A 17886-nucleotide genomic window follows, 5' to 3' on the forward strand; every position below is an offset into this window, starting at 1 on the left:
AACTTTAACTCAGGGTATTTTTAATGTTTTGAAAGTACAATGTAGGGGCCAAATGATAATAAAGCAAAAAATATAAATGATCATCTTTTCAGAGTGGATTCAAAAGAAAAACATTCACTTCAAATGCCAATTTAAGCTAATTTACATATAAATTCTAGGTGCCACATTGATTGCCCATAACATACTATCCCAGTATTAAGGTTAGAATGCTCTAGCCGAATCAAGCATGTCTGACACTATAATTCATTTAAGCCATAATTCGATTTCACAATGGCGAGCCGAATCAAAATCTATCAAATTAGTAATCAAATGGAGATCGACAACATAAATGATACTTTCTTAAACGGAGAAAAGATGAGTCAAATACAGCTGATAAACATATTTGACATATCTTAGGCAGAAATGAGTATGTAAATGAACATGCAAAAGTAACCAGATAAGGCTGCAATATGGAAGCATTTAGTTTTAGTATAATATCAGATACATCTAAGTAGATGCCTCTTTGAAGTAGAACTCATCGTAGCATTTGACAGGTCCTAACAACGATAAGGCTTCCCTCAGCGCCTCCAGAAGATACTCGGGATGATCCTCTACCCGTGCATGGCCGTGGTTGGTCGGCATTTTGCGTAGAACTCGACCGACAATCTGTAGCAAAAATGCTGGGTTAGAAATGCTATTTGTTCAGTATCCTAAAACAATGGATTGGACCATATGGATTCACTTCATCATTTTACAAGCTTCAAGACTTCGAAACACAACCTTACAGGGCATGCTTAATGTAGATCCACAAGTTTCTTTCAATAATGAACAAAAAGACTGAATTCCAATATAAGCAGATTACTATTCTCTCAATACTGAATTTCAATGTTCCAGTCCTATGACAGCTTACATGAAACACTCCACATAGTAGTGAATATGAGCTGAAACACATAACTAAGCACCAAACGAACATAAAAAATATTGCAAAGTTAGCGAAACTTCAAAAACAGTCAAAAGACGTACCAAAGAGGATCTTTGGCCTTTGGGAAAAACATAATTTTTCATGCATAGACCTAGCACCCCAAGTGAGTAAAAATTAATATATGAACAATGGCCCAACCTTAAATAACCGAATCCCTTGTCCCGGGCTAAAATTATGCAACTTTTTTTATCCAAACATTTAGAAATGTTTAAAAACCTGATATCAATAAATAAAAGTGAGCCAGGAAGAGGATGATCAAGAAAGATGTTTGATCTTCAAACTCAAGTAGAAAACAAATTTCTAAATAAACATGTTTCACTTTATGTTTGTGGTAGTTGAGAATAGAACCTTCCGAGCATAACCACCATAAGCTATTCCTCCAATAAACGCTTGCTTAGTACCAGCTAATTTTGCTTCACCAGGTCTCCCTAAAGATCGAAATTAACAAAATAGGAATTTATCAATTTAACATAGCTTCAAAATAAGGCTAAAAGCCTGAAACAGCACAACAGCAGCATAGCTCTCTAATATTCGATACGACTTCTAATTTGCCATACAAAACTGGAAACTATCTGATATTATACAATTTCATCCATGCCACTTCATCTGACAAAGAAGAAACAAAATTACCAGGAAAGTTTGCTTCTTGGAAAAGGCCTGCTCCTTTCAAGTAATCTATTGTGTGAGAATTGGTGCCACCAGCCACCTGATAAAATCCTTCAAGGACCAAATTTAGTACAAATAATGATGTCAGTCACACAGCATGTCACAATCAGAATAGCAAAAATCTTATATAGTAACATCTAATACGTAATGAGATATATATCTACCATGAGGCTTATCCAGTCTTGCAGCCAGACTAACTGCAAAAGCAATTGCTTCTCTAGTTGCACCTCGACCGATGTCACCACTCATGGGCCGGCCATCCAACTGCTTTGACATAAGCAAAAAATCAGAACTTAATCCAAAACAGCAGTATTCTTACTATAGGTTACATGTCGAAACCACAAGTGTAGTAAAAGTAAAAGTTAAACATGAACTAGTGGACCAGCAAATTTGAAGGGCACATGCTTACACATAAACACACTTTACTATTTTTGTGCATATCTTATGTCTAGAAGACTAGAACAAAATGCCATTTCTGTTGCATTTAATAGGATCAACAAGTTCATGCACTAGCATAAGGACAGAAGATGGAACAGCACAGATAAATCACTCATGTCTTTATGAGTTCTAGTTTATTTGGCAAATAAGAATCAAGAATCATATCCCAAGAGAGAATTTGAAGACCTTGGAGTTTAAGCATATAGAATCATGAAGTCATCCAGTTTGTGTATTAAAACAGGAATAGGCATCATGAGTAGTGAACATCCACAACTATATCATTATAGCACTCCTGTAGAACCAACCTGCCATAGATTGTAGCACTGAGGATGAGACTTCATTATTGAGAATATTGTATTCATCACAGAAACTGTCGATTGACCAACATCAGGCAAACTAACCTGAAAAAATAAAACCGTGCAAGATAAACCATGTAAATGTGTTGCTATATCATAGAAGTAAATGAAAATGAAAATGAAAATCTCCGGTAATGTAGATATTAACATAGTGCAATCCCAGTCCTAAACATGCAGTCTTATCTTTTTGTTTTAATGTATGCCATCCTAAATGTGCCTTGAGGGTTTACTTGAGACTGGTTCTCTTATGTGAGATCCTAAAACCTTATATAAGCTTGATGTAGGGTGGCAGTCGATACTTACCACAACATCTGTGAAACCACAAGTAACAAGAGTACTCTGATAATGCATCTAGCTGGGATGTTGGTTCAGGGAGGACAACGTGAAGAAAAGCATGAAGTACCGTTTGGTGAATATCAAAGTCATGAAGATCTACATGGATGGCGGTTCACAAGTACGATAATAGGAAAATGTACATAATGATAAGAGGATGCTTGGAGAAGGTTTTAACTTTTAACAGGAGGTTTGCCAAGGAAGAAGCCAGATCTTTGGATGTAAAGACTCAGTATGTAGTAATTGTCGGTCTTTTGAATCAGAAATGAATTAGTTTGGATGCTAGTTCTTTTTTAAGGGATTTAGCTTCACTCCAAGCAGGCTCTGTTTGACGATTTAAGCTTAACATTAAGAGAACTCAAGTCATGGAGCTTGAATTTACTTACAGTGATGTATATCAGATAAATGCCGGTTATTGAGGAGAGAGAATGATGACTAAAGTAGGTTGCTAATGTTGGTGAAGAAGATGATGAAGTGGATGAGGCCTGTTATATTGAAGCTAATGATGAAGTACATGGAGAGGTGAAAAAAGAGTTTGTTCCAAATAAGACTGGGTCTGGAAGTTGCTGATGTGGAACAAATAGATGATATTATGAATGATGGCCATCAAGAAGTTCCTTCCTTCCCCCACTTTCTGGCATCAAACACACCCCTAAACAGCAAGCCCCCAAGAGATAAACCAGATGAACAGGATTGCTACTCAAGCACCAGTATAGATATTTATACTATGGGATCTTTCACTGCATCAATTCTATTGCTGAGCAAGTTTGCTCTCCATGTCAAAGAAAAAATAAAATGAGAAGGAAAAAGGGGAAGATTTGATCTTTTCCTGAATAAAAAGAGGAAAAATTGATCTTTTCTTCCTAGAACCAGCTCATGCATGAAGCTGAGATTATAACTTACTGCTATTAGTCTCACATGGTCAATTGAATCGCCTAAGCTGCTCCAGAGCTCATTGAACAAATCTGTACGCCTATCAAAGTGCTCATTGTCACATAATTCATACTGACAGAATGAAAGTAAAGAAATTGACAAATAAAGCATTCTAAGACATCTCTGAACAATCTAAAAGGCAAAAATGGGAAGTACCTTCCGCTAGTATGTATCTCTATGGCATCCACATCAGCTCTTTTCAGAAGATCAGATGTTGTAGTAGGATCCCTGACATAAGTCATAGCTCCTGAAATGGTTCAAGTAGAACTTGCAGCTTCTATTAAGATATGCAAAGAAATGGCAGGAATCATCAGATCAAGGCACAAGATTTAAAGACATGAAAGCAACTCGAAGATGCTTAATAAATTCTTTGATTAGACATACAAAGAAACATGAAATATTCAAGTTACTATTTACTAAATAAATAAAAGAAGAAACCTAATACCCACTTATTCTGTCATAAGGACAAACTGACAAGCACCGACCACAGCCATAACATCGTTCTGTTATAACTCCACCCTGCATAAGGCAAACTTTGAATTATAGGAAATAGCAGGACAAAGCATTGGAAAAAAAAATTGAGCACGATCAAACTTATCAATACCTGAAGTTTACCCTTCAGTTGATCATTGCTTTCCAGTTTGTTACCCATTAAAACCCTCTCTAGTGAAATTGCATCAGCAGGGCAAACTGTCTCACATGGCCTTGAACAATCAGGTGGGCAATCCTCAGGGTCAAATTCTATGCAAGATATAAGAATTTTAGGCTCTAGATAATTGCAAAATAAGAATGCTACCACTTAATAACAATTGGTGACAGGTTAACTGAAAAGGTGTAAGTAGAAATCTCCGGGTGCTTTAAATATCAAACCACCACCACAATAAAAGAAGGTAACAGATAAATTATAATAATAATTTAGATATGCAGATGATAAATTCACCAGCTTTCCGGAAATGAAGATCTTCACGATCATCATTGACGCTTATCATCACCCATGGCCTCTGAACCATCGCGATTGACATCGCCGCCTCGATCCCCTCATTCACCGCGTTCACCACAGACGCATCCGCGGCACAATCAATACAATCCACTGCACATTTCCCGCCCATTCAATCAAAACCAACGTTTTCTAACCAAGTCAACAAAAAGAACCCCAAAACCCATCAAGAATTAGGTTTTATCATGGTCTCAAGGATTACCTCCGGCGAGAGTGTAGACAAGGGACAGATTCCTGACGTCGGCAGCATCCTACGGATTGAACAGAGTGAGGAGAAGAAACAAATTCTTTGACGCGTATTGCAAAAGGTGGCATTTCGGTAATTGGTATAGCGTTTACCTCAAAACTGGCGCCGCAGATGAGCTTAACCCAATTGCCGCGGCGGAGGGATTCGATGGGTGGAGGGAGATGGGAGGGAGTGCGAAGCTTGGTGGTCGACTCGGCTAGGGTTTTTACGGTATGGAAGAGGAGTTGGTTGGTTGGGAGAGGAGGAGAAGGGGAAGGGAGAGAGGACGAAACCGCGAAGGCGAAGAAGCGAGGAGGCATCGAGAGAGAGAGAGAGAGAGAGAGAGAGAGAGAGAGAGAGAGAGAGACATTGTGGTTACTGGTAGTTATAAAAATTCGGATAAATTATAGGTATAATTACGCTAAGGCCCCTGAACTATTGCCTATTTCCAAACCAGCCCATCAATTTTTAAAGTTTTTTTTTCAAATAATATCATACATTTTCTAATTATCATCTCTCTGAGAATTTTATAAATCGACCCTCCATATTCTCTATTCATATAATACTCTATTGATACTTTGACTAATTGCCGTTAACATTGGTTTATAGTTTAATAAATCTATTAATTCAATTACTAAAATATTCTTAAAAATTTCTAATTTAGACCCATTTTAGTTAAACTCTTTTTAAACCATATTCCACTCTAATAAATAAAAAAATTAATATTGTACTTACAAACGAAATAATGTGGCATTATCATATTAATGATTATATAATGGAGAGAGAAATTATCAATAGTTATGATGATGACATATTAAAATTATTCCTAGAATATTTGTAGTGTTTATAAGCATAAGATTACTCAATTAATATATTTTTTTTGAATCTAACTATTCTAAGTCGCTAAGCTTAGGCACACAACTTCGCCAAATATCTAATTATGAGTTTTTCTTTATTACAAACTTAGATAATTAGAAAGAATTACTAAAAAAAAATACAAATAAGATATAAAGTTGTTAAAATAGAATAAATTCGAGAAGAGAGAATTATGTTAAGACATATAACTAACTACTCCCCATTTCTCCCTTTTCGAGTTGGATAAATGATTCAATATTAACCTCTAATTTTCTCGGACCGCTGAAATTGTATAATATTATATAAAAATACCCTTTCACTTTTTAAGGGTAAATTGGTCTCTATTTTCTTCTCTAGGAATTTCTAACAGTGGAATTTCTAAGTTATAAATCTCACTTTAGAAAGATTCCTTGGATCTATAATGTTACATACTGGGTATGTGAATAGTAAGTTATTTTTATATAGATTGAATTATCTTCATGAAGCTAGATAAATAATTTTTGAAATTTTTTGCCCCTGTCTTCTTCTTCAAGATGATATAAAAGGGGTCTGCTCTCATCTTTGCCAAGCCCTCATCTTTCCAATCAATCCTGTGCAATGGTGGAAAGGTAACTTTAGTTTCTCAACCACTGAACCTAAAAATCTTAATATTTTTCTTAACTATAGAGCAAGAGAGAGAAATTTACAGTACTTTTTAATGATGTTTAAGGGATTATTAGTTTCCAAAAGTTTTGGTGGCAATTTTTAAGCTTTTATTTTTGGGGGAGGCAAAGTAAAACTCTAATAAGTCCGAGTAGACGGCAAAGGGTAATTAAACCTAAAATTGATAGTCTATAAGTTCAAGCTAATAGAAAGTCCCGTGTAATATTTGTAATTTTACGGCCCGTTTCATTTGAGTTTCATTTGAGTTCAGGGAGGGGTCTTTGAACTGGTTCAAGGACTCTAGTTCAACAATCAAATATTTTTCTATCTTTTTTTATACTAAACTAAATTTAATTTTAAAAAATTAAGACTAAAAAATAAGATCAACTAATTAAGTTCGGGCATAGCCCGTAAGTCCTAGTACTGCGGACTTTAATGGTATATAAAAAATGAAGAAAAAGAAATGGCAAAAGTGGTATCACCTTTTAGATTCAACTAAATAAAGGGGGAGGGGACTTAACAAAAGTCGGTGCTGTAACTAATAGTTCTGCCGATATACGAACAACTCGCTCAAAAAGACTATATAAATGCCGGGTTAAGGAACCCGTCCGTGCGGAACTACTCATCGCGTCAGAGAAATTGGATAATTCGGCAACGTAATATATTACTTTGCCGACTCTCTCTACGTGGCCCTTCCACCACGTCCACAGTTTGGCAACTGTGCATGTTTACCAACATAAAGATGTGAACGAAGAGAAGCATCAAACATGGCAGTTATGCAACTAATCTTCAATTTTCAAGTGCACTTCAGCTAAAAGAAATTAAAATCAAGTAAGCTGTATGGTCTGGAGGAATAACTAGTCATCGATTACATAAGCAAGTTTATTTAACAATTGCATACTTATATAAGAAGAAGAGAGAACTACATTGACATGCAAGTAAATAGCAAGAGGAATCTAGATTGCAACAAGGCTACAAGTGAGATAAACAAAAGAAGATGCCATCGGCAGTAGTAATATGGTTACTAAGCCAAAGTGATGAGAATTAATTATATCAAGGGGAAGGAACTGGTAATGGTGGCAGAGCAACAACAGAAGAAGAGAAGCTTCAAACATGGTGCTTAGATTGGATCCATGTGTCAATCAGAGATGGATACAAAAGGAATATGGGCGATCTTGGGCCAGTCCTCACCTTTAGGTTCTCGGCACCGTTCCTCCAAGACTTGGCATCTGGATATTGCAATACCCCTAAGTGAACCGGGCAGATGAACCGGCAATGACGAGATACCGGGGCAGTCCTCCAGCCATAGGGTAAGGAGAGTCTCAGGCAAATCGGACAATGATGAGATATATGGGCACCTGTATAGCGCTAGCTGCTCAAGGGAGGAGAGGCTCTTCAAGATCCTTGACAGACATTGGACTTTGCAATCGTATAACACCAGACTCTTGAGGGAGATGAGACATTTGAAGTGCTCTTCATGTAAAGATTCTTCAGGACAAGACCATAAAAACAACTCCCCTAAACCGGCGAGGCATTTACTATTATTACCTGAGAGCAGTATCGAGAGTGTTGCACAAGAGCTAATTTCAAGCTCCTCAACCGATGACAAGTGGACAGCAGCCTCGGGGAGAGGAGGTGCTGCGAGTTTTGGGACATCTTTAGTTTCTCCTAGGGAGTCCAAGGAGCTATCGTTGAGTGCCTGGGAGCAATCCACTGCAAACAGCTGTGGGCAGTCCGTGATCCTCAATTTCCGAAGTGTTGTGAGGCCAGACAGTGACAGAGATGCCAACGATGACCAGTTGTCGAGGATCAGAGTGTGGAGGTCTGGCAGATCTCCTATTGAAAAACTCTTCACATTGCAGCAGAAGCTAACGCTGAGGGATTGCAGCGAAGGTGGAAAGATGAGCCGACCACCTTCATTCCCCATCATCTCCAACTCCAAGCAGGGGCAGGAGGAGATGCTGAGTCTTGTCAAGGAGAGTAGGGCAAGTAAGCCTCCGAGAGATCTAAGACAATGGCAGTCATCAATTTCTAGATCGCATAACGCCATCAAGTGATCGGTTGGAATTGTTGTTATTGTCCTGATTCCCTCTAACTTCAAGGTTTTGAGAGAAGTGAGACCTCCTAGGCATAATAGAGAAAGTGCCCCGTCTGATATATTAATAGACGCAATCTCCAAATGTTGAAGGGCTGAGGGCAACACCAATTCCCTGTTCTCTCGCCTCCCAGAGATAGCTTCTAGTCTCTGCTCTTGGCAACGACAATATGCCTCCCAAATATGAAGATAATCTACTCGCTTTGACATTTCCTCAACTTGCAGGGCTGTCCCACATCTCTGGAAATCTTTCGGTAAGTCAACTTTCTCAGATTCCATCAACTTGTTTACGTCCAAACAATCTCTTACTACCATCTCTCTTATATTACGAATATCTCCCATTAATTCGAGTGCCGACTTGAGCTGAGAACTTCGTACAACTGTCATTATAGATTTATTTCTGTCATCATTCTTATGTAGTTCTTCCTCTGAGACAAATACTAGTAATGGACAAGATTTTATTACTAACTTCCTGAGACTCTGAGGAAGCAAGGGAAAAGTCCTGAGGTTGGGAAGACTACGGATTTCCAGCTCTTGGCAATTAGGATACAATTTTAGTAGTAATATGGTGAAAAGTAATTATCAAGGAGGAGGAACTGTTAAATAGCAGAGCAACGACAGAAGAAGAGAAGCTTCAAATATGGTGCTTAGATTGGATCCATGTGTCAATCTTAGATGGATACAGAAGGAATATGAGCGATCTTGGGCCAGTCCTCACCTTTAGGTTCTCGGCACCGCTCCTTCAAGACTGGACATCGAGATATACCAAATCTCCTAAGTGACTCTGGCAGACGCACCGGCAATGACGAAATACCGGGGCAGTAATGCAAAAACAGGGAAAGGAGAGAATGAGGCAAATCGGACAAAGATGAGATATGTGGGCAACTTAGCAAGGAAAGATGCTCAAGGGAGGAAAGGCTCTTCAAGATCCTTGGCAGAGACTGGACTTGGCAATTGTTCAATGACAGACGCCTGAGAGAGATGAGACAGCTGAAGTGCTCTTCGAGGAAAGATGCTTCAGGACAATGAGACAAAGTCAACTCCCTTAAACCGATGACAAGGGATTTACTATTATTACCTGAGAGCAGCATCGAGAGTGTTGCAGAAGAGCTGATTGTAAGCTTCTCAACCGATGACAAGTGGACAGCCTCGGAGGGAGGAGCTGCTGCGAGTTTTGGGACATCTTCAGTTCCTCCTAGGGACTCCAAGGAGCTATTATTAGGTGCTTGGGAGCAATCGAATGCAGAGAGCTGTGGGCAGCCCGTGATGCTCAAATACCTAAGTGCTGTTAGGCCAGACAGTGACAGAGATGCCAGCGATGACCATTTGTCGAGGAGTAGAGTCTCGAGGTCTGGTAGATATCCTATGGCAAATCTCTTCACATTGCAGCAGCTGTTGTCGCCGACGCTAAGCAATTTCAACGAAGGTGGAAAGATGAACCGACCACCACCTTCACCCTCCATCATCTCCAACTCCAAGCAGGGGCAAGAAGAGATGCGGAGTGCTTTCAAGGAGAGCAAGGCATGTAAGCCTCCGAGTGATTTAAGACAATGACAGCCATCAATTTCTAAATCACATAATGCCATCAAGTGATCGGTCTGAACTGTTGTTATTGTCCTGATTCTCCGTAAATTCAAGGTTTCGAGAGAAGAGAGCCCTCCTAGGCAAAGAGATAGTGCCCCGTCTGTTATATTAGTAGAGCAAATCTTCAAATGTTGGAGCTCTGGGGGCAAGATCACTTCGCTACGCTCTCGCCTTCGAAAGATAGCTTCTAGTCTCTGCTCTTGACAACAATAATATGCCTCCCAAAGATGAAGATAATCTACTTGCATTGACATTTCCTCACCCTCCAGGGCGGTCGCAAATGTCTGGAAATCTTTCGGTAAGTCAACTTTCTCAGATTCCATCAACTTGTTTACGTCCAAACAATCTCTTACTACCATCTCTCTTATATTACGAATATCTCCCATTAATTCGAGTGCCGACTTGAGCTGAGAACTTCGTAAAACTGTCACAATAGAGTTCTTTCTGTCGTCACTCTTTTGTAGTTCTTCCTCTGAGACAAACACTAGTAATGGACATGATTCTATTACTAGCTTCCTAAGGGTCTGAGGAAGCAAGGGAAGCGTTCTGAGATTGGGGAGACCCCGGATTTCCAGCTCTTGGCAACGAGGAAACAATTTGCTGCTAATGGTTGGAAGAACTTTAAAAGAAGTGTCAAAAAAATAGAGAGACTTCAGATTCTCTAGGCATCCTTCGTGTACCAACCAACTAGGATACCTAAGAGATTTGCAGCCACTAATTAGCAGCTTTGTCAGATTTGGAGGAGGTTGGAGGGCTTCGACAATTTCCATATCCAAATTCATCCCGCGATCACTCTCATTACGGCTGTACCACTTCAAAAGCAAACTGTCGAGATGCTTCTTATCTTTTAGATTGGCTCCAGTTGCCTCGTCCTTGCCTTCAACATTCTCCAGACCGGAAATAGTAAGTAATCCTCTGAGCTCATTTAGGTTCTTTAGCTGCCCGATATCATGCCCATTCTCCTTCTTTACTTCAAAATATTCTAATTCCTGGAGGGATGTTAGCCTCCCAATATTAGGTAATGTTGATAGGTCCACAGAATACTGTTCCTTCAAATGCCGCAAATTGAACAGATTTGTCAGGCTTCTTGGTAAAACTCTAACTTTATAGGGCAATTTCAATAGTTGCAAATGGTGAAGCTTACACAATGACACAGGCAACTCAGCAACATCAATCCGATAGAGACTTAGGTAGCGTAAATGCTTTAGATCTCTTATACATTTAGGTAATGCTTTGATGCTCTGCTCAGATGGTATATCCAGAACACGTAATTTCTTTGACTTCTCCATCACCGTTAGAAGAACATCATTGTCTATTTTGCTAAATTGCCCAACAATAAGAGTACGCAGGTTTTCTAATTTAAGAAAATCCAAGCTCCCATTCCTCCTACTTTTACTCGAAACATAGAGATGGCGAACTGTCGAAGGGATCTTTTCCACTGGATCATCCTCTATTCTGAAATAATCTCCTTTTGAAACATTTTCAGCCAAGTCGTGAAACAAGTCATGCATACCATAATATTTAGTATCTTCATACTGCACTAGTGGTTGCAAAAAAGAACCGGATACTAACTCATCAAAATAATCATTTCCTATATCCTCCATTTTCTTATTATCAGTTGACAAATTGACGAAGCCTTCAGCCATCCACAGATCAACCATCTCTTCTGTTGTGAACATATGACCTTTAGGAAACAAGCTGATATAGGAGAAGCAACGTTGAAGGGAAGCATCTAAGCGATAGTAACTCCACATTAGAGCTTTTTGAGTGTCGCTCAAATTGTCTTGCTCAAGAGAAGCTCTCCAAAAGTTGGGTTGCAATCTTTTACTTAGTTGTCCGCCCACTGCTTTTGCCGCCAAAGGAGATCTACACAACTTTTGCAAAATTTGCTTTCCTATCTTCTCTAGCTCCTCCTGCAAATGAGATTCACTTAATTTGCTCCCTCTAAAAGCATGATACATGAAAAGTGAGACAAACTCATTCTCTCGTAGATTTTTCAATTTCATGATATTTTGGGAATGTAAGGCTATTGGCATATTTGGCATATTCTCTGGTCTTGCAGTCACTAGGATCTTGCTTCCCCTCTCTCCAACAGCTAAAGGAGCAAGAAGTTGTTCCCATTGCGCCTCAGTATCCGATTTGTAGCACCAAACATCATCCAATACGAGCAGCACTTTCTTTGATTTTATCATATTTGTAAAGGTTTTTTGCATCGCATCAAGATTCTCGAGACAAGGGCATTCTTTTTGGGAAACAGACTCGATCATCTCTCTTGTGAGTTTAAAGACATCGAGCTTGCGAGACATGCAGACCCACATCTTAATGCTAAAATTGTCGACAATTCTTTGATCATTATAGACGAGTTGTGCAAGAGTAGTCTTGCCAGCACATTTCTGCTTCACAAGCTTCAGATGGGTCTAATAAATATTTATTTATTATCTCGTCCCGTTCCTCATCCCTTCCAATCACATAAGGTGGGGGTAGTGAGGTGGTAACATTTATTCGCCCTCCACTAGTGATATTGTTGGCCACGCTGCTTATTATTTTCGCTCCTAAAAAGCATTCATAAAATTTTGTGGCTTTAGCGGCAATATTCTCTAGCTTAATTAAGCTTTCTCTTAGCTTCTTGTTTTGACTGGTAAGGATCTTGGACAGCCCTCTCCCAACTTTCCTGAAAGGTTTAGATATGGAATCAAAATTGAGATCATTCACCTTCTTGTCGAGAAGCTGGTATTTGTACAAATCCAGCATGTCCTCCGCCTCATACACGGCATCCTTGAGCTTCCTCAGCCACAGCTGTAGCTTAGCCTTGTGGTCGTCATTGCTCCTCTCCGCAGCCTCGATCACGAGATGGAATTGGGGAAGGATGATGGTCTCCAGATTCTCCAATCTTGCCTTGATGTCGGCGTCCCCAAGGCCAAGGTAGGAGAAGCCCTCGTTGAGTAGCCTACTGACTATGGGAGATGCCACCCACCCTGCTACCGAGATCGCTACAGCCTCCGCCATTGTTGATTCACGAAACAAGCTCCAGAGAGAGAAAGAACGAGATGGAGGAAAGGCTTAGACAAGCGAGAAAACGCAGAAGAAGAGGCAAGGAAGACCACCACACAGTCAACCACCTTTGCTGCCTCCTTTTCTGCATCCGACAAATATTACAAGATGCTGTTTGTAAATATCCCTTTCTCTAGCATGAATTATTGAGGGAGGGTGAGCTGGCCCATTAGAGAAAGTATTCTCTTTTATGCACAGCTAAGTTAGCTGATGGTTTAAATATAATTTGAGTGTTTTTTAAAATAATAATGAGCTGAGTGGAGGTTTGCTTTAAAGCAGGCGGTGGGTGACAATTATTGGAATGGAGGGTCCAATACTCCAATGTGAGCGTTGGGCACTTGGATATTATTATAAAAACTCAGCTGCTAGCCTGCTATTATTGATTGGTGTTATACAGGATGAAAACAAAGACTATGAAGCCTGACTCATAGAAACATCATTTAAGGCTAGAGAGAATCAGATAACCACATACCAATAATACTCTGCAGTCCAGACCTAACGAGTCAGGTACAACAGTGTAATACCAAGTTGGTCTTTTAAACGAGCATTAGATATGCACTTCTCACCACCAATATTTTCAGATGTTGATCTTATATCAGCTAAACCAACAGCTCTCAAATCTCTTCTCACGAGTGAAAGCAAACACCTCAACTCCTGGGGCCGGATCATCATTCACGACATTGAATATTTTCCTGAAAGAATCAATAATGTTATTAGCAAACAAAGAAGTAAATTTTTCTGATGTTCTTTTCCCTCCCTGAATGAGAATAAAACTGCACAATAGAATGGAGACAAGTCCAGTTGTATAAACATGGAGAACACCCTGAAAGTGGAGCATTCTTGCTAGCCTTAATTGCCTGATAGATGTCAGCAACATGAATCCGTAACATGTACTCTCTCAACTTCTGTCCTTCTGATAAGGATTTCCTTTTAATGATGGTATCTATCCAGAGCACTGGAATAACTAATACCAAGTCATTATAGTAGTCGAAGCCATAACTGATACCAATGTAAGCACCTCTATCTCATAGACTTGGCACAGAACTTTACAGCAATCTAGTAGGTGCACACATAATCAAAAGGGTAAGCATAGAAGTGGGTCATTAGTCCGATCAGTTCGTTATAAAGCCAAAGCCTCCACCAAAACTTTATAGCAGTCATTGTATGTCATAGTTGAGTTGTTTTCGTGGCTATAAACGTGTGGCAAGACATATTGAAGGAGATCTGTTCAACAGGAATGGATGTGCAAAGTACTGCAAGTGTATGCAGGTATGCAGGGATCAAGCACCACTATGGAAGTGGAACACACCTTATAATTTGTCAGTAATATCTATCCAACATCCTTGGCTCAGTGACCTGGTCTCTAGGACTGAAGGAGTAACTTCTACCAATTTTTTAATAAATGGAAAAAAGATTTCGTCAGACTATATATTCAAACAAAAAACATATATAAAACCTTACAAAGTATATTAGAGGTGTGCCACTAGCACGACAATCCTTAGTCCAAAGAGTTTCAAAGTGTTGCACTCTTAGTACATTAAAGAAAAACAAAGTTATCAAAAGAGAGTTAGTCAAAATTAAGAAAAGATTGAGAAAATATATAAAAGTATATTAACTACCTATTGTTTAAAATTCCAAGTACATTGAATTGCACAGAGACGAATACAAAGAACTTGGCGTCTGAGAAAACGAAAAAGACAAGGTTAAAGGATGTAAGGAATTTGGTGTCTATATGTGATATCAAGTAAGCTAGAAGATGTGGAAGTTTAGTTCTTCCAAACTTAAAATTAGCATTGGAATTTTTTATTTTAATAAAAAAATTCATGGAAGTATAGATGATAAAAGCAATTCTAGCAATAGTAGAAGAAGATAAGATGAGGGTGTCTCTTGGTGCAACTCTTACATCCAACTATCCAAGTGGATATGGGTTCAGAAGCAACCCCTTCAATCATGATATCGCAAAATTGCGTACATCCTCCCACTGCAAGCCCCCACATTGGAGAGAACCTCGTGCTGTCATCACCCTTTCTATTTTAAGCACAAAAAAAAAAGAAGTTCTCAAATCATAAATGTTTCAGTTCCAGAACCTAGATGCAGATCAGCTCAGGCCAAACGAACATGCTTCAGTTCTCATTCCTAGTTCTAGGAGAAAAAATTAAGATCACGTTCTTGTGCTTATGGTATGCCCCCTGGAATTACTTGAGATAAGATCCGGAAATATCAAAACCTCTTCTTGTTAGCCTATAGTTTGAAAGAAAGCTACTTTAATTTAGCAGCAGAAGTGCTCACTAAACTAACTCAATTTGATGCAAAATAATTGTTCATGAAACTATATTCAAAGCAGATTCAACAGGATAACAAGAATGTCCTACTTGCTATTTCTTGCATCAAAGAACGAAAGCATCAATTCGCATATCCTAGAGTTCTTTCTTCTTCGCAGTGCGAGTGCCAGGTCCTAGACACTTACCCTAGCAGTCAAAGTCGATAGCATTAAATCTGTATAACAAATCTTATGTATGAGAAATCACCAGTACCAACATTGGAACCGATCAAAGGGGCAGAGATGTTACCGTCCTTCTTGGATCAACCGCTCCGATACGTATCGGCCGACGAATTCCGTCCCGAACACCAACATGCGATTGCCTCCCAATTCCGATCTCCCCGCGCCATTGGCACGATGCGAGAAGTGATCGGGCGGCGAAGTACTCCCCCTTCTTCCGAGAAGGGCGAATCTGCACTCAAGTCCGGTACACTAAGAACACGGCAATGCTTCAGGCGAAAATGACTCGAGTTGAACCACAAGATAGTCGGCAACGATTTCATGCTGGTGAAGCGGAAGTCGGCAAATGGCTCGTTTGGTGGCTTTCTTTTCTTTTCTTAAGGTATTATTCCCTAAAAAATCATTATCGTAAGAGGTCTTATTCCAAAATATATAGTTGAAATTTCAAGTCTCTGTATCATCTAAGAAGAATTGAAGAATATCCTACATTTTTATTATTTTCTAATTAACACCTCCTATTTGAGGATTTTATAACCGACTATTTCTTCTTTTTAATATAACTTTCATGACTATTGTTATCAAAACTCAAAAATAAATATCTCAATAAATCTCGGCATACTTGCAAAGAATTCAATCTAAATTCTTAGTATGAGGATCGTTTACTATGAATTTAGCATCAAAGACACTCCTGATAATAGAGATCTCTAGTCCTTAATTTCCTGCATGCATGCAAAGAGAGACTTTAAAAGAGTTTGGCATCAAAGACATTGACCTTAATCTAGTCTTTGGTGTGAGTATCCTGCATTCATGCTTTCCAATGAGTTCCTCCCTCATATATTATATAAATTTGCATACATAGTTCAATGCTTACCTCTAATTTTGTCTTTCCTTTTCAGTTGAAATTATATGATTCTCTATAAAAATGATTCTTATACTTAAATTTTAGGAGTTTATAAGTGTCCCTCTACTTGTAGTTCTAATTTATTTGTAATTAACCAACAACCCTATTTTAAGCATTTTGATACCAAAACTTTCATTTTTTAATTTAAAATGGTCAGTTGTGTTGTGCAAATATCTAAATGGGTGAGGGAAGTAGAAGCAAAACCTTCACCCCCAAATATAACAAAGAGGAATAGTGATGGAAAATCAATCCAAGTTTTGGAAAAAACTCCAAGGAGGTGTTAATGATGATAGAATAGCAATAGACAAGTTCTAATCACGGATTAAACACTCTAATGCAAGTAATCTCTAGAATGGAAGTAATAGAAATAATAGAAAGAAAGAGAGACAATATTTACATAGTTCGGCGATGTGCCTATATCCACAAGCGGAGCAATCTTTTTTACTTTGCAAATCCCTCACTTACAAAGAGTTTAGCAACTCGAATCACTCTCTCTACAATGGTAGCTCATTCCTTATAAAATGTTCTTCTAATTACTAAGCTCTAAAAATACACTTTAGTATTTATAGGCATGTTTAGATTTTGGGCTTTTCTGTGTCGCGTTCAGGAGGGTCCCGTTCTAACGCCTGCATCACATCTGCTCTTGGGTTGAGACTTGCGTTCAAACGCAGCTAGGCCGTTCGAACGCTTGCATCAAAGCTGCTCTCAGGTTGAGATTTGTGTTCGAACACCTACATCACTCAATCTTAGTCTAGAACCCGTGTTTGAACATCCCTAGGGCCCGTTCGAACGCACTAGCACACAAATGGTGATACATGCTGAAATTTGTTGGAAACTGAATTTGAGCCAATTTTTAACAAGTTGATCAATAAAAAAAATTAATAAACTTCTTATACTTATTTTCATCCTAAATTTCTCTCATTTCTGAAATATAGAGATTGCAAATTTCCTGAAAATAGAGAAGATTGAAGTTAATGTTTGTTAAACATGTCATGACATTAGTTGGGAGATGTGGATTCGAGGAAATTTCCTGCTCCTATATTATAAACTAAACAATGTTCCATTGTCAAGGATTCCTTCCTTACGTTGAGACCTCTATCCTAATAATAATAATAATAATAATAATTCCCAGTTGCATGTAAAAATAACACAAAAGGTGCTCATTATCCACAAACTCCTAGTTAACAATCACCACCCCTATCCGAGTCCCCCAAACTGGAGAAGAAGATTTATTCCTCCCAAGTCTTTGTTCCCCATAGGGGAACAAATCAATTAGTTAACTAAAATTCCTAAGTGGCCAACCATACGAACCACCATGCATGATGCATGCATGCCCATGCCATGCCAC

At 38.8% G+C, this 17886-nt stretch overlaps 2 protein-coding genes across 5 annotated transcripts; both read right to left on the reverse strand.

Moving 5' to 3' along the window:
• Positions 1-263: 263 nt before the first annotated feature.
• On the reverse strand, positions 264-5242 carry LOC140799183 (uncharacterized). Of its 2 annotated transcripts, none has more exons than XM_073153362.1 (12): positions 5024-5242; positions 4887-4935; positions 4628-4777; positions 4292-4428; positions 4137-4206; positions 3844-3934; positions 3673-3727; positions 2371-2466; positions 1792-1891; positions 1592-1678; positions 1310-1389; positions 264-645 (listed from the first exon to the last, which is right to left on the reverse strand). In XM_073153362.1, exons 1-12 carry the CDS (start codon positions 5228-5230, stop codon positions 487-489), a joined length of 1281 nt encoding a protein of 426 aa, XP_073009463.1. In that variant the 5' UTR covers positions 5231-5242; the 3' UTR covers positions 264-486. The 2 variants fall into 2 exon arrangements, with proteins under 2 accessions (XP_073009463.1, XP_073009462.1); XM_073153361.1 differs by having other exon boundaries at positions 3658-3727.
• Positions 5243-7228: 1986 nt separating this feature from the next.
• Positions 7229-15902, reverse strand: LOC140798917 (uncharacterized). Of its 3 annotated transcripts, XM_073153006.1 has the most exons (5): positions 15708-15902; positions 15510-15605; positions 13610-13829; positions 9581-13222; positions 7229-8882 (listed from the first exon to the last, which is right to left on the reverse strand). In XM_073153006.1, exons 4-5 carry the CDS (start codon positions 12402-12404, stop codon positions 7546-7548), a joined length of 4161 nt encoding a protein of 1386 aa, XP_073009107.1. In that variant the 5' UTR covers positions 12405-13222; positions 13610-13829; positions 15510-15605; positions 15708-15902; the 3' UTR covers positions 7229-7545. The 3 variants fall into 3 exon arrangements, 2 of the variants coding, with proteins under 2 accessions (XP_073009107.1, XP_073009106.1); XM_073153005.1 differs by lacking the exon at positions 15510-15605; XR_012110921.1 differs by lacking the exons at positions 7229-8882; positions 9581-13222; positions 15510-15605 and adding an exon at positions 13230-13507.
• Between the last annotated feature and the right edge of the window lie 1984 nt (positions 15903-17886).

Source organism: Typha latifolia, chromosome 12 (assembly GCF_019914945.1).
Source record: "Typha latifolia isolate L0001 chromosome 12, TyphaL0001v2, whole genome shotgun sequence".
In the NCBI taxonomy this organism is placed as follows: domain Eukaryota; kingdom Viridiplantae; phylum Streptophyta; class Magnoliopsida; order Poales; family Typhaceae; genus Typha; species Typha latifolia.

Excerpts from the sequence above, each read along its gene's own strand:
- LOC140799183 (XM_073153361.1), bottom strand. The coding sequence starts at position 5,230 with ATGCCTCCTCGCTTCTTCGCCTTCGCGGTTTCGTCCTCTCTCCCTTCC. Across the intron at positions 3,935-4,136 it reads TTGTCCTTATGACAGAATAA|GAGCTATGACTTATGTCAGG; the intron begins GTGGGTATTAGG and ends GAACCATTTCAG. Across the intron at positions 1,892-2,370 it reads AGTGCTACAATCTATGGCAG|TTGGATGGCCGGCCCATGAG; the intron begins GTTGGTTCTACA and ends ATGTCAAAGCAG.
- LOC140798917 (XM_073153005.1), bottom strand. The coding sequence starts at position 12,404 with ATGTGGGTCTGCATGTCTCGCAAGCTCGATGTCTTTAAACTCACAAGA. Across the intron at positions 8,883-9,580 it reads ACTCTCGATGCTGCTCTCAG|TTGTACGAAGTTCTCAGCTC; the intron begins GTAATAATAGTA and ends CTATAATGACAG.